This window comes from Cyprinus carpio, unplaced genomic scaffold, assembly GCF_018340385.1.
Source record: "Cyprinus carpio isolate SPL01 unplaced genomic scaffold, ASM1834038v1 S000006731, whole genome shotgun sequence".
Classification (NCBI taxonomy): Eukaryota; Metazoa; Chordata; class Actinopteri; order Cypriniformes; family Cyprinidae; genus Cyprinus; species Cyprinus carpio.
The window spans coordinates 158,518-181,639 of record NW_024879334.1 but is presented as its reverse complement, the minus strand read 5'-3'; the positions used below and the strand labels follow the sequence as shown (position 1 = coordinate 181,639).

At 35.2% G+C, this 23,122-nt stretch overlaps 1 protein-coding gene across 1 annotated transcript in view; it reads left to right on the top strand.

Annotated features, from left to right (window-relative positions):
- LOC109058679 (protein unc-13 homolog C-like) overlaps nt 1-23,122 on the top strand; it is a 135,359-nt gene that overhangs the window by 24,495 nt on the left and 87,742 nt on the right. The window contains 5 exon segments of the mRNA XM_042755624.1: nt 2,419-2,647; nt 6,033-6,203; nt 6,206-6,261; nt 11,141-11,282; nt 22,256-22,325. Coding sequence (XP_042611558.1) covers nt 2,419-2,647; nt 6,033-6,203; nt 6,206-6,261; nt 11,141-11,282; nt 22,256-22,325 — 668 coding nt within the window.

Genomic DNA, 23,122 nt, shown 5'->3' with positions numbered 1-23,122 from the left:
CAGGCAGGAGTCGAGGATGTGACAAACAGCAGCCAGCGATCATACCTCGTAAATGCAATTTTGAGGGCGTTATGATGTTGATTTTGACAAATATAATTAAATCGTTTTGGTCATATCTGAGATAAAGGAATAGTTCACCCCCAAAATTTTAATTTGCTGAAAAATGTGCTCACCATCAGGCCATCCAAGATGTAGAGTTTGAATGTATCATTGCCATCACTTGCTCAGCAATGGATCCTCTGGCAGTGAATGGGTGCCGTCAGAATGAGAGTCCCAAACAGCTGATAAAAACATCACAGTAATCCACAAGTAATCCACACCACTCCAGTTCCAGCAGTTAGAGTTGTGAAGCCAAAAGCATAGTGTTGATTACTTGTGATTATTTTATCAGCTGTTTGGACTCTCATTCTGACGGCACCCATTCACTGCAATGCATCCATTGGTTAGCAAGTGATGCAATGCTACATTTCTCCAAATCGATGAATAGAAACAAACTCATCTACATCAGAAAAAATAGGGCGGACATTATTAGTCCTTTATTGTAAGTGTGAGAGACCCCTTTAAGTGTTTCATATAACTAAGGCAACCAGCATTAATCATTCAGCGCAGTTTCATTTATGCACTGTCAGTTATTTGTGCACTTCGTATTTGATGCTATTGCTGTTTTGTATCTAAATTTTCCTAAGAGATCTTTGAAAGAATTTTCTCCCTACACTATTTTTTAGGTTTAGTTTGCTAATTAGCCTGAATTTTCACTCTGTACTTTTAGTTTGCTTTATTTCATTTTATTAGCCGTTTGGATGCTGAAATCTCTAAATGACTTTGTGGGCGAGAGCAGAGACAACCCACATCTCAGCAAAAGTGGGAAAGGAGGAAAACCATAGTTTCAGAGTGCTGTACATCACCAGCCCACCTCTCCTTCATCTCTTTGTCTTATCCAGCTTGTAAAAGGGCAGATTTATGTGCACATTAATTCTGCTCTTACTTCCATAAGGATACAGAAGATGCCGTCAGATTTTCTGTCCCGCTTCTTGCGCTGTGAAAGCAAAACCATTTCCACAACAGACATAATGTCCCTGAGTGAATCCAGTCAAACTGTCAACAACAGACTTCAAAATCAAAAAGAACGAAAGAAGAATAAAACCATTCGAAGGGATAATACCTTGTTCACAGAAAATGAAATTTATTTTTTGGATCATTACTTTTTTTTTTTTTACAGTTGTAACATTGTTTTCATGACAATTAAGGAGCACATTTTTCTTACTACTCTTATTACTGTAATGTGAAAAAACCACAAAAAATATAACATTTAATTTGAACAATTCAGTGCAAAGAATTAATGTGCTTCATTGTTTTGCAAAAATATAAATGCAAAAATATTTTCCTTTATGTTTCTTCTCATTTTGGGGTGAAATGCAGCATGCCATACATGCTCTTCACAGTTTTGGTTTTGTGAGATCACCTGTTGGTTTCTTAACAGGGGCAGATTGAAAACACTGTGTGTGGGCTTCACATGTGCCGCTATAATTAGTGAAATTAATATCAGCATGATGTGTTTTTTGTTTTTTTTTTTTTCAAGTACCACAATATTTATGATACTTTCGAACACCAGCTGGCATCTGTGCTTTTAGGAGTGTTTTGTTATTAGTGGAGTTCTTGAACTATAGAGCATGTAGAGGAATCTGATTTAGAAATACATTTTTAGAGAATGCACGTGGTCTTTTAGTCACTATTAAAACCACTAAGTCAAGAATAAAGTAAAATATATGAACTCAAATAAAATAACGTAAACTTATTTTATATCTGCTCGCTGCCAAACCAACATTTCTTATTTTCTTTTAGTTTAACTTGACTTTACTAAAATAAAACTGAAATAAAAAATGAAATAAAAACTATATAGACTAAACTAATAAAAACGACAAAAACATACAACAAAACTAACTAAAGCAATTAGAATAAAATGGAAAAATACAAAAATACTAATAAAAAATATTAATAAAATTATTAAAAAATATTAAATAAAAATAAAAATTTTAAATCATATTATTAAAAATTATATATAAATAACACTGCCTCTTATTGCAAAAGTGCAAAGCCATTTTGGAACAAATACATAAATATTTAGAGAAATATCTAATGAGTCTCCAAAATTATCAAAATTTCTTATTTCTTACATACATGATGCTGATGTTTCCCCAAGTTGCAGTGTTTTTCTTTGGGGGGGGGGCAGTTACTCTAATGTGCACAGGTTATCTTGAAAACTGCAATAATATAGATTTCTATTCACAGCAGTAATGCATGCATATCGAGTGCTGTGATCACTGCGAATGCTCATTTGACATTCACTGATTATAGAAAAACATTGATTGTTCATCTTCGTACCTTCTTGCTTGTAAAATCTCTCTTTTTTTTTTACAGAAACTGCATGTGCTCAGAAAGACCCTGCAAGCGTTGATCTATCCCATCTCCTCCACCACACCCCATAATTTCGAGGTGTGGACACGCCACGGCATCCGCACCCACGCTACTGTCACGAGTGTGAGGGGTCTGCTGTGGGGCATCGCCCGCAGGTGCATGCGTTGCACCGAATTCGGGGTCAAATGCCATGAGAAATGCCAGGACCTCCTGAACGCAGACTGTCTCCAACGTGAGTCCAAATTTAGCCTTTTTTACTGATCTCATTGCTGATTAAATAAGCAAGTTGGAGACGGTCAAAGCCATCTTTAGAATTGCAGTTGGTCTTTTAGCCACCATTAAAAGTCAAGGATCACCATTACTTTTGCATTAAAATGAGTGTAAAAGATTGTACAGTACAGTAGATGTATAGTAAAAGCTAAAACCAGTCCCACTAAGATTTAAATTTTTATATCAAAGTTACTGATTTTGTGGCTGTAATTTTACAGAATATTGTGGAAAATATTGGTTATTTTTTATAATTAGACACATTTACCTATAAACACATTTACCATTATCATTATGACACTACATCAGTTATACATGACAGGAAACAAAAAACAACACAGAACAGCTTGTTTATTTGGTGTCTCATCAAATTTCTGACAAAACGTTTTAAAGATCTAAAAGAAGCAAAATACAAACACGTAGGCCAAAGATACAAATGAAATAAAGAGAAAAAAAAAAAGTTAAGTTAAAAAGTTCTTCAGGTAGGTTTAGTATTCAAATTGAAGTTTTTTCCGACACTAGAAAAAACTAAAAAAAAAAAAAAAGCTAATTGCATCTTTTTTTGTCAGATTTTTTGCACACAATTCTGACTTTTCCCCAGAATTGCGAGGAAAAATGTACAAATTGTGAGATTTTTTACTCAGAGAAATTTTACGACATAAACACAGAATTGCAAGATATAAAAACATAAACACAGAATTGCAAGATATAAAAGCAGATAAAATTTCAAGATAAAAACTATCAGTTCTGAGAAAAAAAGTCAGAATTGTGAGATAAAAGTCGCAATTACCTTTTTAATTTTTTCCCTGAAAAATTGCAATTTGTAAACTCAAATTCATAGAAAAAGTCAGAATTGCGAGAAGCTTTTGAGATAGAAATCTGAGCTATAAATTGTGAGAATTGCGAGCAAAAATGTTCAAAAATTGTGAGATTAAAGTTTGTATTTACCTTTGTTCTTTTTTATATTCTGTGGCGAAAACAGGCCTTCCATACAAAATACTTATAAAATTCAGCAGAAATGAAATAATCAAATGTACAATGAAACACTTTTACCATGATAAATGATATACTGATCCTTATTACAGCTACTAAACGTGATTCAGTCAAGAGTGAATTTCTTTTGTCTTTTGTTGTTTGATTTAACCATTAAGGACACAGATTTAGTCATCAGACTAACAGCATGTGTAAAATGTTAGTAGCACTGCCACTTTTTTTATTAGTTATTGGTGAATAATGGAAAAAAAGTGACAGTTTGGTGATTTTGTGTCGTGTTTTTCCACAATCAACTCAATCGTGAACAGCTGCAGAGACTGAAAAAAACTCCACAGCTACCCTTTTGCATTGTAAACAGTGAGTTATCGCATGGGTGAACATTCATTTTTCTTCACAAAATGTAAGTCTGCTTTATCACGCTGCAAGCCCATAAGCAGTGTTCATCATTCTGAAATGCCTTTGTCCTGTCTGTCACATGGCATGGTAAGCTCTCACTCTGATGATTTGCTTTCGGCAGCTGTTTGTTTTATTGTTTCTCTGTTCTGCCAAACAGTTCGTCACTAACAGAATTACCATTTTCACTTCGGCTAAGGACTCAAGTGTGCTGCGCAGTGCTCTCAGACGAGTGCTAATGTCAGACTGTTGGTTTTGAGATATAATGTGAAGGGGAGTTCCCTAGTAAACCTCACAGACGTGGCCGTCTGCCAAAGGCACAAATGGGGCCTGTACAGAGAGAGATTTTAACTTAAATGAGGTCCATCAAACCCCATCATATTTAGTGTGTTTTAAATATGTGTTTGGTTTGGCTTTGTATGGTTTTGTGAAAGGAAGAGCCTCCCCAGTTTTCAGGTTCACATTTGGAGCGAGACACCAGTAAACGTCTCTCTCTTCAGTGCATGCTGTTTTATTCCTCCTCACATCCATCATGCACCTCTTGAACACTCTTATAAATCTTTTGCAAGGTATTTTAAATGCTTCTCTGAATGATGATTCATTTTAATATAGAGTGCCGATAGATACATTTTTTTAAACAGCAGTGAGTCATCTGTACTCCACGAAGTCATCTAGAGATCTGTGGCATATCACAAACACTTCAAAATCAAATAGATTAAGTGGCTATTAGATCTTAAAGGTCGAGGCTATGTAGGAGCGACAACCGGTGGCCATTAATTGAACTGCAGTCGATAGTTTTAAAGTTTCATTTTTTTGCTTGTCACTTAGAAAGTAATATTTTAGACTGTAAACTATCCATGTGAGGAACTATAGTATGAATAAGTCCATTTTCTTTGCATGACATACATTGAAAAAACAACCAGTACAGAATGGCCATTTCTAGCATTAACCTGAACACTGTAAGCATTCCCATTTCATATGAGCAGACTCTCGTGAACTCGTGTAAATGTCACTCCTTTTGATTTTGAACAACCTAGGAAGTCGGGGAAGATCTTGTTTTTTGAGTTTGTCATTACAAGCTTAAGCTGTTCACACATTGGCACATTAAAAAATAGAAAAATAAAAAAAAAAGATTAATACATGAATTTTCTTACATTTAGCCCCCAAAACGTTTATATGCGTTAACTCTCACTTTCAAAGTGAAATGTCCCTGTGAGTTACATTAAAGGTGCATTCAGTTTTATCTGAAACAGATGAATGAGAATCTGGCAACATTTTCTTATGTTGGTTGTTGTACGTATTGCATCTGTTCAGAAAATGAAATGCACGGTGAGTGGTGCTAAAGAGTTTATTCTATCTTATTGCAAAATAACCACAGCACTTACACTAAACCTAAAAACAAGTTTGAGCTAAAAATGCATTTGCTGTAGCAACCATGCCATTTTTAGCTTATCTTCTACAAGCCTTGAACTCTTTTATCATGTTTTCTGAGACTCGAGTGCTCCACATCGCCAGTGCAGTGCTATACCGTGTGGCGCTACTGAGCAAGTTTACTTTGCAAGAAAGCCATACATATGGAGCTAGTTTACGTTGATGCAAACATTAAAATGTAATAGTTTACAATATCATTGCACTATGGTAAAAAGCGTTTTTGAGGTTATAGCATAGTATAACATAAGGAACCATTGCAAAAATAAGTCTAATAATTGATCATTTGCATGAAAACGAATAAACTTTGTTGGTGTTGTAATTGTCACTAGATGTAATTCAGTTGGAAACTGCATATGTCAATTGGTATAGATACCCTTTTTGGAGTTCTGCAAAAATGTAGGTACGCTCTATTTATACAGAAATAATCCAAATCCGGTCAGAAAATAATACACCACCCAGAACGTATTTTCAATGTACTGTAATTGGATGCATTTTCTATATGTGTGCAAGAACTCATGTAAATCACTCTACAGGTGCTGTAGAGAAGAGCTCGAAACATGGAGCCGAAGACAAAACTCAAAACATCATCATGGCCATGAAGGAACGGATGAAAATCAGGGAGAAACAACCGGCCCGAGGTGTTCGAGGTAATCTCCAAGAGATGTTTCAGCTCTCGAAGGAAGATTTCAGCACTCACCTGAAGACGGCCAACAGGCTGTGCTGGAGGGTACGTCCAAGTGGGTCTGCAAAATTACCATCACAGTGAGTAATGAATGAATCTCATTATAAAATTATATTAAAGGGTTCATATGTTGTGATTTAAATTCCTTTCTCTTTCAAGTTCTTGGTGCATAAAGAAGGATCTGTAAAGTTACCAAGACTAAAATCTCAAATCCAAGGGATATTCTTTAATCAAAGTTAGAGTCAAAACACGCCCTCCTAAAACGGCTCGTCTAACACGCCCCGACATCTCTACGTCATCGTGTGGGAAGATTTGCATAACGCCACCCAGATGTTCCTGCCAAAGAAAGAAGGTGTAACTTGATTCTCACTGGTGCCGCCGCCGCCACAATGTTGTGGAGACGCTTGTGTTTCGTTGTGAAAAGCGAAATTACTTTGTTTGGTCTTCCAAAAGAGACACGACTAGAAATCATGGGTTAAGCTTGTATTTACAACAACACTGTTCCGAGAACACGTCCTTTTCAAAACCAAACTATTTCAGATGTGTGCAGCGCATTTTTACGGATGACAAGGCCACTATTTTCTTGGAAGAGTGAGCCTCAATGCACCCAACGCCTTTAAAGTGGGACCATTCTAAACAGCTTTGCAATGGACAGTCTGGGGCTTCCGATTCATAGCCTGGTCATTATGATTTTTCTATTTAAAGACATTTGCCACTGATGTCGAGATCAAACGCGAGTTTTGAGCAGTGTAGAGTAGCACGTCGTTGTTTGACCGTTTTTTTTTCCGATCACAAAATGCAGACCATGGTTTTATGTTTACGCAGCGCGATATGGAAGCGCAACACAGCTAAACAGAACAGTATCAAGTCCATATAATCAGTAAATATTTTCGCCACTGGATTCTACAAATGCCAGGTTTGTAATGGGTTTTTAACTGCGTTTTTGTCTCGTCCTGCTGAGACACACATCACAGTATGGGGAGGGGGCAATAACATTTCCCTGTCACCGTCTTGAAAGGAATTCGGCCAATCACAATACACTGGATAGTTGGCCAATCAGCGTGACACCTACTCTTTTCCAGAACACTGACGCTTTGTAAAAATCAAGCGTGTTTCAGAAAGGCGAGTGCATAAGAGTACAACAATAGTAACATTATGTGGAAAATAATGTGGTTTTGAAAAAAAAAAAAAACCTTAAACCACAAAATAATGTTTTTTAGCAACGTCATATGACCCCTTTAATACATTATTGTCAATAATACAATTATTATATAATTATTTTATTTTAGGTAAAATATTTGTAAATAAATAAATATATATGAAATATTTATCTTTTATTTTTGGAAAAACAACAAATTTTTTTTTATATTAACTGTGTTTTATTAATTTAATAATTTTTATTTTAATGATTTATTATTTAATATGATTATTATGAAAATTATTATTATATTCATTGTGTTTTATAATTATATTTCAATGCATTTCATACAGATTTTGTATAAATATTTATTTATTTGTTTATTTCTTGTTTTTATTATTATTATTATAGTTTTTAGTTTTTGGGTGTTCTTGACAAGTTTCATGAGGGTTCACTCTTAATTCTGTCTGTCCTGTACGTCGCGTGTGTCTGTGACTGGAGCAGACCCTACAGCGAGAGGGAAAAATGCTGCTCAGTTAGTTTGGGAAATGTGCCGAGAGTTTTTTTGCTAGTTTTCTGACAGCTCAAACCGTTAGACGACAGCAACCATCTCTGTGGACCAGCGAAGCGTAGGCCGGTTTCGCAGCCTTTTTCTCTGATGTCATAAAGAACCGTTTCTTCCATCTGAGAGATTTTACGACCCTCGCATTGCTTTCTACGCACATTTTCAGTCCATATTTTTGTCTACCCAGAACCATAAGCCGCTGTATTAGTTCAGCTGTCTGCCAGGTTAAGTTGGCTCCTGTGTGGTCCGTATCAGTGATGCTCCTTCACCTGACTTTGAGGGCTCAACAGAGGCTTGTGAATTATTGCAGATGCATTGGCAACGCTGCCAGAGGGTCAATAGAACACAGAGAGAAAAAACAGCTCTCTGCTATAATTTATCCTGGCCTACGATCGAATCTCCCCATTTTTTGAAGTATTCATAAACTGAATTCATTTATAAAGGTTTCATAAACACTGGCCTTTGTGAATTCTGATGCAACATGCACTGATTGGGATCAACCAGGTGACCTTACCTGCAAAAAACTATTTTCTTAGTATTTATTTGTGTCTTGTTTTCCTTGTCACTCTTAACCTGCTATCCTGCTTAAAAAAACAATACATTTTCTTGAGAACGCAAATTGGCATGTGATATTAAGACTTATTTTTAAGAGAATCTTGAATAACAATTATTTTATTGCGTTTAAGAAATGTTACTTTTTTTTCTTGAATAGAATAGATTTATTTTCTTACCCATTGGCAAATATATAAAAATATTTTCATTTTTTTAAAGTAACGACATGATAGTCAATGAAAAAATTATCTGACCATCAGACAATAAAAAATATAAACGGGTAGATTGCACACTTTATAGTTCACAGTTCTTTTTTTCTCGTGCAATTAAGTTTGACAAGTATAAATTCGGATGTTATTGTGGTGATGTTTATCTCACATTTCTGACATTTTTTTTCTACTTCAATTATGACTCACAGAATTTGTGAGATCAAAGAAGAAACAAGCTTCCATAGATTATGCTTTAGTGTTCCCCGGGGGTAAGAAAAATAAACTTAATTCAAGATATATTTTCTAGTAAAAAAAAAGTACTTTTATCATGTTTAAGGATCTTTGGCAGCACAAACATACTCATTAAGAAGATGTTTTTTTTTTTTTTTGTTTTGCTCTACAGAGATATGATTATTTATGCCGTGATCACCAAAACAATATGAGTGTCCCTGTAAGACATGCTGACAGTGACATGAATGTGTGAACGCCGCACATCTGGAAAACCACACACAAACACAGCAAACACCGCCATCCTTTCTTTCATTTCTCGACTAAAACTATATTACCACTCTTCAACCGGGCCCGGTGACATTGCACCAATCTCTGTCTGTCTCCAAGCCCAAGGATACATGTTCCCTGAATAATTTAGCACCCTGCTCGTTCATAATTAATGAGGCGAGAGCTTCCTGTGAACTACTATTGGTGGCTCTGTGAACGGAATGGCATCCCCATTGATGAGTTCAGTGCCATAATAATTACCACCATTCATAACCACCGACGGGAGAGGGAGAAAGCAAGACTCAATCGCTACTGCGGATGGGTGCTTTTGTTCTACATGTTGTATTATTATTGCCACATTTGTGTTCTGTTTTGAATTGACGTTTTAGTTATTAAGGTTGCAATATGTTACAAAACACATACACACTGGACACACACTGATGTTCAAGGATGGATTGCGGTCCTACACTGAAAAAGATAAAAATAAAGAATCAATGTAGAAACTATTTTCACTTAGGAAATCAATAGTAAATTTATTTGTGACCATTTTTGGTCATTAACACGCTGAGTGGGATTTTTAAAAAAAAAAAAATCTGAAATAACACAAAATCTTTAAATGCACCAGAAATAATGTTGCCGCTAATCTTTACATATTCAGACTGTGATAATCCAAAGCTAAAGTTTTTCTCTTTTTGCATTTAGTGTATGGAAAATAATTACATTGTTTTGTGTTTCTTTTTTCTCTTATACACACATTGATGGTATCGCCACCAAAACTGGTATTTAAAGGGTTAAAATCCATGAACTTAAATAACATATTTTGGTAGTAGTGATGGGAGGACTGATGCTGGTTAAAAGATTTAACTTAGTAAAAGTGGAAAATAATAATAATTATATAATATTTTAGGCAATGTTTAATATGTGACCATTTTTTGGTCATTATATGCACTCAGCCGGCGTAAAAATATATAATGCAGCACAAGGGTAAACAAATAAATAAAACGAAACAAGTTACGTGAATTTTTTTAAAACATACTCCAATAGTTCTTTTTAGTTACAACATTGAAAATCATTTTATAGATTGTACCAGGCCCAAGTTTTTTGAATTATTAATATTTTGAATTAGTTTTTATTGTATATTTTGGGTTTTCTTTTCTTCTTTTTTATATTGTCTGTTAATGTTTCAAATAATTTGTATTTCAGTTTTAGCTATTTTAGTAGTTCCGTTAGTTAGCTACTATATTCTAGTAGGTAAACTAAGTGAAAATGTTTTTCTTAACAACTAATTGAATCATAAATAAAAGTATTTTTTTTTTAAATTCAGTTAAATGTTTATTTTATATTAATTGTAACCATATTGCATATATCAGTTTTTAGTTTTAATTAAACTATTATTACCCTTGTTGAGCACCAGCATTTTTAGGAGGCACCCCTCCGCTGTTTCTGTTGTGCTTTGCAATTTAAATGTTTGAAGTTTGACTTCATATATAATCAAAATTTGCCCTGAAAGCTGGCAGATTTACAAAACTAACCATTTCCAAACACCCCTTAAACCACAATAAAACATAATTGTGAAGGCACAATTGAATGAGATATTAGGACTGATGTTTTTAGAGAATCTACTTGAATAAAAATCTATTATATTAATCTTTCATTTTCTATTCAATTTCCTCAATTAAATGTAGTGTATTATTCTTAAGCTTGAATAAAACTGAATTTACTTGTGCTTTTTGTGCTAAATACAAGAAAACACTAACAAACCTAGGGTGTAATTAATGTCAAAATGTTATGTATTATTGATTCAGATAGATTTGATGTCTCATTTGTGTTATTAGTGTCCAAAAAATGAGAGAGTACATTATTTAAACGTTACAAAGGTATAGGAAACAACATGGCACTGTTTATCTCCCATGCAAATGTTGTTTTGCTGGCTTCATGGATGCAACAATTCACGAAATGTTGTGTTTTTATCCTATCTGTATGGGTTCTTCATGTAGTTCCTATGTGCTCAAGGAGTTGCAAGGCACAAAGACAAGACGGGCTCGCATTGACCCCTACGTCCACACGTACAAGTGGGAAAGACCAAACGCAGGACCAAAACCGGTTTTCACGGCAATCTCAACCCGGTCTGGGAGAGAGGTTCTTCTTGTGAGATACCACAGAAAGGGCAGATGGGTTTATCTGTTTATTTCCCTTCTGTGTCTGCAATGTGCATCTAATCACCGTGCTGATGGTCAAGAGATCCCAAGGTTTGCTCTAGAAGACGCAGTTGTTCCGAGTTTCACAACATTATCTGCCACTCAATCACAAACAAATTTTTTTTTAAATTAATAACCTTTCATTCATTTGACATTTTCTGTAGAAGCCCCGGTCCATTATGAGTATGATTTTTACTTTTAATTTTTTTGGTTGATACGTCAAAGGAGATTTTGGTTCTGTGTGTGAAAACGACCTCTTCAGGGGAACGTGACAAAATGAAAGAAGATGCAATGGAAATCAGTCTGATATTCCAAGGTTGGGCTTGTCAATGCTCTCTCAGAGGGACCATTGGAGGAACAACCGATTTCTTTTCACATCCTAAAGTATAATCCTTGAGGCTTTTCTGCAATCAAAGGTGTTGCATTATAGTGAGGGTTTGTGTTTGTACTCGCTTTCCTGCTCCATTCATAAACCTTTGTTAGGATTTTGATGTTTTGATGGATGATGCAGAAAGACAATAAATTCCAAGGAAGCCTAAGATTACAGCACTCTTGAACTGTAGAAAAATTATACAGTCCCCTGTATTTGGAAGCTTTATTTCTCTGTGTGTTAGTTATGGTGATTATTAGTTGCTCTTTCTCATTAAGGTTTTGGCTGAGGTAACACTGCTCTCGTTTGCGGCTTGTTTGTGTGATTCATAGGGAGAGCAAAAAGCCTTTAATATTCCAATTCAGTTCCTGAGTTTGAATTTATCATATATCCATCAATGAATGGATGAATGGATATACTGGATAAGATAGATAGATGGATATATATATGGACTGATGGATGGGCTATATGGGATGGAATGGATATATGGATAAATGGATAGAATGGATGGAAATACAGTATAGATGAATGGGTGGATATATGGACAGATGAATGGACGGAATTATGTATGGATTGTTGGATGGATATATAGATTGACGGATAGCTATATGGATGAGAGCTGGATTATATGGGATTGATTGAGGAGAAATGGATGGTATGGATGGATGATAGATAGTTGAATGAATGGATATATGGATGGCCTAATGGATGGATGGATGGAGGATGGATAAAAAAAAGGGGCTGGATAGCTAGATAGATGGATAGATAGAATAGGATAGATATAGATAGATAGATAGATAGCTTAGATCGAGATAGTAGATAGATAGATAGTAGATAAGATAGAATATAGATAGATAGATAGATAGATAGATAGATAGATAGTTGAATGAATGGATATGGTGGATGAATTAATGGCTGGATGGAAATATGATGGATGGATCGATCGATAGAATGGAGACAGAGGAAGATATATGATGGAAGGATATCGATCGTGGATGGATTGTGTGCTAGATTAGGATAGATAGATAGATAGATAGATAGATCGATAGGCATAGATAGATAGAATAGATCAGATAGATAAGATATAGATAGGATAGATAGATAGATATGATAGATAGATAGATAGATAGATAGATAGATACTAGGGATAGTTGAAATGAATGGCATATATGGATGGATAATGGATGGATGGATATATGATGGATGGAATAGATAGATGGATGGATAAATGATGGTATGGATAGATATGCTGGATGGATATATGAATGGATGGATAGATAGATAGATGGATGGATATAGGATGGATGGATCGCATAAGCTGGATGGATATTGTGCCTGGATAGATAGATTAGATAGATAGATTACGATAGATAGATAGATAGATAGATAGATAGATACGATAGATAGATAGATAGATAGAATAGATAGATAGATAGATAGATAGATAGATAGATAGGAATAGATGGTGTTGAAATGAAACAATGGATGGATAGATAGATGGATGGACATATTGAAATAGATACTGTATTGGGATGGATGGATGGATGGAATAGATAGCATGAATTTTAATATAGATATCTTTTTTCTGTTTTTCACAGAAAGAGTAGTTGTACATGACTGTAAAGGTATATAGATCCAGAATTCAGTGCCTAGTGTACACAAACTATTTTGGACTTTGCTTTACATCCTTTAATACCAGGCTAATTCTTCGTTTTGATTAGTTTGGGATGCGTCCTGCTCTGTACTTTATGGATAAATAACTAAAGCACTTTTATATCAGTACTACAGTCGTTCCGCACAGCCTTCGTTCACACCATGTGGTGAGCAAACAGTGAAACAAAGTAACTCCAATCTTTCAGCCTGTATTACAAACGAGAGAACCCCGTTGGTGCCTTGAATATTAAAGCGCTGAATCCCATCAGGAAAACAGAATTCTCGGGGCCGCAACAGCGGACGCGTCTGCTGGTGTTAGAGAGTGAGTATAATGGTATTTATAAAGAGAAGTTTCGCTGTGTGTGCTGTGTGAGGGAGGATTGTAGGTGGATTTATTAGAGGACCCGTCATTAGAGCCACAGCACATGGTTGTGTGTTGTTTATTGTACTCGACTTTCATTCCGTATTGTCGCTCATCGCCCACCTTTCATTTTCTATTCAATCCGAATTTGAAGATCTTAATCCTGAGAGAAATGCCAGGTCTCTGCCTGTGGAGGAGGGTTTATTCATCTTTATAATAGATTTGTTCTTATATGCTAAAGGCCACACAGATCTACTCTCGTTATACGCGTGTAGGATTGATTGGACAACAGTGGCTATGATAGGGCATATTCTAGAGTAGATGTTATATTTATTGTGTTTACGTTTAGGCGACACAAAATATTGCGTGCTTGTTGCCTCGAGACAATGGTATGCAGTGTGAACCAATGTTTTCACGGGGCTTTTTAAAGTGCTAAAAAACAAGCTGTTATTTATTTTATTTTAAAAAACTGTCTTTGATATATTTGGTGAATATGGAATGAACAAAGGAAAAAAAACAAAGAACTGCATGAGAGAGCTAAAATTAATTAACCATTGCCAAATTTGTTTTATTTCAGTTTGTTGTTCAAAAAGGTGCAAAATAACTCAAACATGATGGTGGTTGCCCTGTCAAAACCACATAAAATAAAAAAGAGTTCACTAGGGGTGTTTGATTCTACTATTTCGTACTTGCTCATTGTTTTTTCTTCTCCATTTCTCCCACTTTCACTTTCTAAATATGCACTACGACGTGCTCATACTTCATCTCTTCTCTCTCATCTATCTTCTACTTGGTTGGTGGCTCAATCGCGCGTTTGATACCCCCCCATGATTGGTTGCAGCACAAGCACCCCACCCGTGGGGGAGGCCATAGGGTGGGGACGGGTTGGCAGGACCCAAAGGATTTCCTATAGAAGCATCGACACCACCTGCCACCCCAACCACTTCCCATAATGCTCCTCAAGGGCCACGTCCTCAAGCTCCCCAGGAACTGTTCAGATTTCATAACTCATCACCCGCATCGCACACATCGACTTCACTCCAGAACGCTCCGAGCCCCACCTGGCCGCTCATGTTAGCTAGCTGCCCGCCGAATCACAAGTGCATAAACTTACTCTTTAAGCGCCATTGAGATACCAGTGGAGAGAGAAGTAAAGCAGCGTGCATTACTCAGAGCACATCACTCTAAAAAAACAGGGGGGCAGCCATCAACAAAATTAACAATGTCATACTCTAAATAAGAGCGGTTTGGGTGAAATGACACCCCTAATGGATCCCAACCAACAACACTCAGAATCTACACTAAGACAAGACTCTATTAATGCTGCTCATAAGCCCGCCTTAGCATAGGAACAAAACACATAACGAGATCGGAAACACACTACTTACTAGTAAGTTGCTAAATAAAAAAATAAGAATATTATTTATTATTCAAAAAGAAAGGGGACACAACTAGGTTTGCTTATGGTAAATCCTAATACAATTGAAACAGTCCAAAATTGGGGCAATTAGACCTGAAAAAAGCCAGCAGTGCTTTTTGTTTGATAATTAGTTTAAATAAAAAGGCCATAGATTTTTTCGTAATAAAATGTGAACTGTTTAATTTTTAAATATATTATATTTTTAATTATTTTATTAATTAATAAATAAAAATACTGTCTTAATATAAAAATGTAAACTATAATGCATATTCTATTTTTTTTTTAATAATTATATAAATTATATAAATCTTATGAAAGAGCTTATAAGCTGAAACTGAGTGAGACCGATTTCGAAAGACACACACACATCTACAGTGAATATTAAAGAAGACATCCCTCTGTCTTTGTTAGTACAGTGTGTGCGTGGTTGACCTCGCACGGGTATGAGAAATGAGAAATGTGACAGGTAATTACATCCAGTCTGTGACTTACTCGAGCAGTAATGTAAGAGGCCAGGCTATATTGTGAATACAGTTGCACCTAAGTAAAGGCCGCTGTTAGACACAAGAAGCAGCGACGGCCTGCAACCCATTCAGCTGTGACTGGATTCCCAGTAAAACAGTCTCAAGCGCCTTATTACTGTTAGAACACACCCTCCTTCAGCTATTGGTCGAGCAAATGCATAGTTCCACCCTAAACCCATGCCATTGGTTGATTCATTGGTGCAGGATCCGCCTGTTGGGATGTTCAATCAAAAAGAGCAATTTTTGGAAAGTCACAGTGTTTACACTTTTCTGAGGAATCTGGCAAAAATAGCCAGTTACTTCGAAGTTAATACTGTCCAAAATTAAATCATTTTTATTGGGCAGTATTACGATTCTTTTGACCTGAAAAAAAGTGACAGCTTAATGGCATAAATTGTGAAATTCCTTTACATAATATATATAAAATTAATTAATTAAAAATAAAATACAAATAAATAACAATAAAAAATTTATTTATTTATTTTAAATTATACACACACACAACACGCACACACAAACAGACACACAAAAATATAAATAACGATTAATTGCTATATAATAAAATAATATATTTTCATGTTATTTATATTTATTCGGCAAATGCAACATTGCAGTTTCAGTATGTGAATGACAGCGTGTGTGGGAAATTACTTGGCTTTCAGTCTGTACATTTCTTCATCTTAAGCTCATGATAAATATCTGAGTCTGTATGGTGACGAGAGGCTCCAGGATCTCTGGATTTTGGAAGGATTTATGCAGGATTATGGGGAAATGCATATTATGAGATGAGTTCTTAGTACCTCTCACCTGTTTAAACTTTTTCAAAGAGAGAAAAGCATTAGATAGTGGAAGCCCTTTTAATTTGTTTTCTCAGGTAGATAGTCTGTCATAATAGCAGTGGTAATAAACCCATCAAACGGTTTTATAACATCTGATGAAGAGCTGCTATAAATCTCTCCGAGCTTGACAGAAACCTTCTGTTGTGGTGTATTTTCTCTCTTCTCACCTCACTTTTTAGTGTACGGCGTCGTCGTGAAACATGATGGCCGATGGGAGTCGATCTGTGGCGTGGATTCAGTTCTCATTAGTGGCTCGCCCACTCAAAAGTAGCATCGTGTGGCTAATCTCATTAGCATATTAGCACACTTTCTGGATTAGCTTTAAACTAAAACTTTCTAGTTCTTTCAAGCTACTGTAACTCCAAAGAAACACAGAAACTGGTCTCATTTCTCTCATTTAAAAAAATTATAAGTTTCTGATTAAGTTGCAGACTGTTAATGCAAACTGTGCAGCGTTGGTATATTTGAGGATTTGTACATTTCTAAGGATTTATTAATACTTAAAATGTCACTTAACTGAATATATTACTCAACTTTACGTGCACAGATAGAATCCATTTTAGTCTAATTGGTGGTCAATCGTTTTTGTGAAGAGATGTCTATTCCACAGCGATTCGTTCTTTGACCTAAAGCAGAATAGTTTAAATATGAGAACTGCTGAAGATGGAAAACTTGGACTCAAGTGTGAGTACATAAACAATTTTTGAACAAATATAAGAACTATAAATCAGCCATATTAAGTGAGGCGGTTACGGATATCTTATCCGATGAACTTTGCCATGACTAGTAAGATATTCGAAAATGTATTGCAATATTTTGGCATTTGGTTGATTCCATCAGCCAATTTCAAAAGCCAAAAAAAAACCCGCAAAAACAAGAAAAAACGATGGGCCGAGAGCGAGCAGAGGACAGAAAAAAAGAAAGAAAGAAAACCATTATGAATGTTTTACTTTTACTCATTCCTTGAACCATACGTTTACTTCACGCATCTTAAATGTTTGAGTCTGATTTTTAATGTTTAGAAAGAAGCTTCCTCTGTTCACAGACTGCATTATTGTTTAAAAATACCAGCAAAAAAACAGTTTAAAATGGTTGAAATATTATTGCAATTTAAATATCCATTTCTATGTTAGTATATAATCAATAAAATAAATTTCTGTGATCCAGGTGAATTTTCAGCTCATTACTCCGTCTTCAGTGTCACATGACTTCAGCAATCATTCTAATATGATGATTAACTATTCACAAAATTGCTGCTAAAGAAACCTTTATGATTGTTGTCAACATCTACAGACATCTACATAATAAAATCTACTTTTGATCAATTAATGAAACCCTTTGCTGATAAAGTATAATTATAAACATAAAAAAAAATCACGGTGACCCCAAAATTTTTAAAGTAGGTCAGACCTGATCTTTCCAAACAAAGCGCTGTTGTCCAGGTTTGTCTCAAAGTGATCATTTTTCACTCAAACCGTTCCTGTAATATGATGATATTTATATTTCCTCCTTCGGACGGTGTCAGTCAGTGTGATGTGATGTGATGTGTGTCGGGGCTGCGCTGTGAGGCTGTGGTGTGTTTCTGCATCTGTGAGTGACTGTCTGCCAGCATGTAACGTCTGTCTGTGAGACCGGCTCTCTCTCCTGTTCACTCCCCTTCACCGGAGAGACAGACGCAGACATGGACCACAGGAGGCTAAGTGCCCCTGTTTGGAGATTCAGTGGAGCATATGACTTTAAAAGCAGTTCGGCAAGCAGATCGCCACTCTTGTGACTCTCAGCTCGTGTGTGTGTGTAATTTCTTGGCTATACTTTAGGGACTAAACTGTCCGTTGACATCAGCTAAATACACAAAAGACTTTCCTTTGGGGACGTCCTCAAAGGTAAATAGGACTCTCCAAGTACAGTCAGTAGTGTTTTGCCATGAGAAAGAAAAGCCACAAATGAAATCAATTTTAGTATATGAAATAGTTGTCCTAAAAAGCAATCCTGAAAACAAATTAAGATTTTTAAGTCTTCTGGTTCATAGTTTCTGAAAAAAAAAAAAAAAAAAAAAAAATTTCAGATGAAATCTCAACATTGTCTCAATCTGTGCTCAGACTGCCTAAAATATTAAATGTGCAGCATGCAATCAAAAGTCAGAGATTAAACTTTTCTCATTAAATGATTTAAACTGCTATCCGTCTTCATTTTATACACTGCAAAAATATTCATAATACAAAAAAAAAATTCATACCTTTCCAGGAAATATTAATACAAAAAATTAAAAAAAAATAAAATAAAAAAAATACATATATAAAATTTAGACTATTTTATATTGTGACATTTTAATTACAATTATTCACTCCCCCTCTTTTCTTGTTACTGTAATGTGGAATAAATGTAGTAATATACATATAATAACTCAAAAATAGAAATAAATAAATAATAATGTATATAGAAAACTCTCAATCTTCATTTTTTACACTGCCAAAAATGAATCTTTGTCTTGTTTTCCAGTGCAAATATCTTTTGAACTACTTGAAAAAATATTTGTTTTCTGATTTTATGCTTAAAACAAGAACAAATCGATGCCAATGGGCTCAGAAAAATAAACTTAATTTAAAGCTGAAACAAGCTTTAATTTTTTCAAGAAATGCATTCAAGACTTTGAAGTCATTTTGCATGTCCAGTAAATGTATCTTGGGCTTAAGACAGGTATATTTGTGCGGGGAAAAACAGTCAAAAATACTGCATAGTGCAGCTCTATACTCTTACTTCTGAAATTGCTTACATTTTGGATGAGTTAAGTAAAAGGAAAAGCATTATTGGTGCCATGACTTATTGATCATCTCATTTTTTACATTATATAGGGAGTTGTAGGACAAAGACCTTTGTGTAACGCTGCTTTCTCTCTCTCTCTCTCTCTCTCTCTCTCTCTGTCTCTCTCTCTCTCTCTCTCTCTCTCTCTCTCTGTCTCTCTGTCTGTCTGTCTGTCTGTCTGTCTGTCTCTGTCAGTCAGTAATGCGTAATGCTACCGACCGTATAAGGTCCGCGCGTGTGGGATGAAGATGGCGACAGTAAGTCCAGAGTGAAGCAGCACTTTAGAAGGAATCTGATGATTTCCTGGGTCAGACCATCATCGAGGTGCGGATGCTGAGCGGCAGGAGATGGACGTCTGGTATAATCTTGGTATGTTATGGGCCTCATTCTTCATAAACAACAACAAAATTGAAAGGAATTGTTCACTCAAAATAAATAAATAAATTGTCACAACACATCATAAAAAACCATTACTACTTTTTCCCCCATAAAAGAGATGAACTGAGATAATCATGCTGCTCAGTCAAGGTCGTATTTTATCCACAAATAAACAAACATTAAAAAAATAAATTAAACTGTACAACTATTCACACTCTGTTCTCATTACTGCAATATGGAGGAAAGTTAATATGCATAGAATATACATATATATATGTATATATATATATATATATATATATATATACATACATATACATCATGATAGTATTTGTTGTTATTTGTATTGAAGTATTTTAATAAAAAAAATTGCATCTAGAAAGGTTAATATTCATTAAATTTTTTTTTTTACTCTATAGTATTGGTAGTACAGTACAGTATATTTTGTAGCTTGTTTTTAAAAAAAAAATTAAATATGTTTTTTTTTTACACGATTTTATTTTTATTTATTTTTATTTTTATGCTTTGTTTCCTTTTTTTCTTTATTAATTGTAATTCTTAATCATCTGATTTAGTGACTATTTATTTAATAATTTTTATGTCAAAGCACTGAATAGCCATTATGAATGAAATGCGCCACAGTATATAAATAAACTTAACTGGCCATTATATAATGTATTATGTGTTGTTACTATTTATTTTTAAAAATATATTATTGTACACATTACTTTTTTTCTTATGTTAATTTAAGCAAGAAGTATTGTTTATTTGGCTTATGTATATAATGTACATGTATAAACAATGAGAATAGTTTTCATATTAAATTCATCAAAAGTTAATCAAAAATTTAATAATTAAATTAATTTAGGCAGGAAATGAGTTTAAATATTAAAAAATGTTGTTAGTGCAATAGGATTCAGTGTAAAATAATCTTTTGATTTGGGGGTGAAATGAGACTCTCTTTGCATTACTTTGTGAGAGATTCACCACAGTCACGAGCGCACCATAAAAGAAGTTCATCTTGTTCTTGCATTTCAGGACTTCTTTTTGGTTAATGGTGTAAATGTAGCTGCTGTTTAGTAGGTTTCTGTGTCCTGACTGAAATTCGACATTTTTGACATTGTCCAGCTGTCTGATCCCGGGTCAGATTTTGTAATGGAACATGGTCTGTAAGCTTGATGAGATTCGCGCAGGTCACTGTTCTGAGATCAGCTGGCGCTACAGTTGCCAATTGACAAGGTCAGAGCAGAGGAACATCCCACAGCTCCAGTGCTCCTCATCTATCTTTCATTCTTTTTATTTCCATTTCTTCTGGTCTCTGTTCTATCTTCTGCTCACCACGCTGGTGTTCATTCTCCCTGGCAGAGAAGTGAGCGGACGGATAAGTCGATGGTTTCGGGGTCGCCAGGCTGAAGATCAGCTGCTAGGATGAAGGGGAGAAGAGAAGGTGGCTCCTCCCTCACGGGCAGTACACCTGTTTACACGAGGTACATCAAAAACACTGCAGACACTGCATTTCTCTCAGCATGTAGTCTTGCTTTGGATATATAAATATCAACAAGTCTCATCCTAAATATTGTTCGATTTTTGTGATGTATAAAATGTAAAATAAATATTTTAAGTAATATACATTTATTTGATTTTAAGAATGTTTATATTTTTTTTACTTTAACTTGAACTTTTACTGTAACTTTACTGTTTATTTTACTTCAAAATAAGACCAAATGTAATTTAAAAAAGTGAAAATTGGACTCTTGAGATATTTTGTAATTAAAAACCATATAAGGAATATATTAAGTGCCTCAAAATGTCTCTTTTTTATAATTAATTGAAGTGATATTTAGATTTAGTCATGCCATTACATATATTATTCGATTAATTATTATATTATATTTATAAATATATATTTTATATCTCGGCAAAGTGATAATTAGAGTTGTCATGCCTGATGACATATATTATATTACTGTAAGTTATGTATATTATATTATATTATATTATAGTATATATATTATATTTGTATTATATTATATTATATTATATTATATTATATTATATTATATTATATTATATTCAAAATGCATATTATATTTAATGAAAAGTGGATATTTTTTATATACTTCACCATTGTATTATATATTATATTACTGATCTTGGTGCCGCCCTTAGCAAAACTATAGTCGTATTTCTGAAATGTCCAGCCACCATCAAACTGAAAGTTAAGGATCTCGCCACCAACTACACCATTTGTGTTGCATTATGAATTGTGTTTCCGGAATCCAATACTGACGTGTGGAAATCGACCATGTGTGGCTGGAAGTGGTTTTGCGTGATGTGTTTGTGTATTGTCTGGCCCACGCCCGCCGGGTTCTGTACCGGGGTGTTGTGGCATTTTTTGTCGGTGTGATGACAGTAGGTTGGCACCACGAAATGTTGACCTTTCCAAGTTGGCTGTGCTGCTTGATGTTCCTCGACATCCATTCCATATCAGTTGTTACAGTTCATGCATCTAAATGCCCTGCACGCCTCTGGCTTCCTAAACGCTTCCCCGCTTCTGTTGATTTCAGTAGAATCTCTTCCACTACCTGGCCTGGAGCTGAAGAACAACGGAGTCGCGGAAGATCCCGGAGGTCAAAGGTGACGATGCATGGAAGGTTTACTGACGACGCGGTCGCAGGAGATCGCGGGACTTAGTTTGTTATGCGCCCGGGTGTGGAGTCGATCTACCAGGCTATGACGCGGAGTTTCTTGATGTTTCACTTGCTTTTTTAATAGAGATTGTGAGTCAGTCATTGAACAGAAAGCAGCCGATGGCTCACATACAACCTGCGTTTGCGTTAAAAGATGAGGCCTGGCGTTTTTCACGCCTGAGGCTGATTGTGCTTCAGCAGGAATTTATGAAAGGCTTGTTTTGTGTCTACAAGTCCGTCGATGACTTACGCTCATACATGCACATGATGGTTTTATAAATCACATTGTTTACTAGAAATGCTCAGGCTTCCCACTGAAAACCTCTCAGCCTCAGCACACACTCTCTCTTTCTCTCTGTGGAGCTGTAATCAATTTGGGCCCCTTCTCTAATGGCCCTTACCCTCATAATTGCATCTGGAGTTTATGTCCCCTCTCTCTCTGTCTCCACGACTTTTCTCTTTTCTCACTCTTATTCTCATTTCTATCAGGTGATCTTTCTATCTTTAGTGAACTATTGCATTGCTGTGTAAGAGGTGAGAAAATCATGCATGAATCGCTGCAGTCTTTGTCGTAATTGTGTGCAGGTATAATACCATTCAATATTTGGGGTTAGTAAGATTTTTTGAAAGAAGTCTCACTGAGGCTGCATTTATTTGATCAAAAATACAGTAAAAACAATGAAATATTATTACAATTTAAAACAACGTTTTTTTTATGTGCATAAATAGTAAACAGTAATTTAT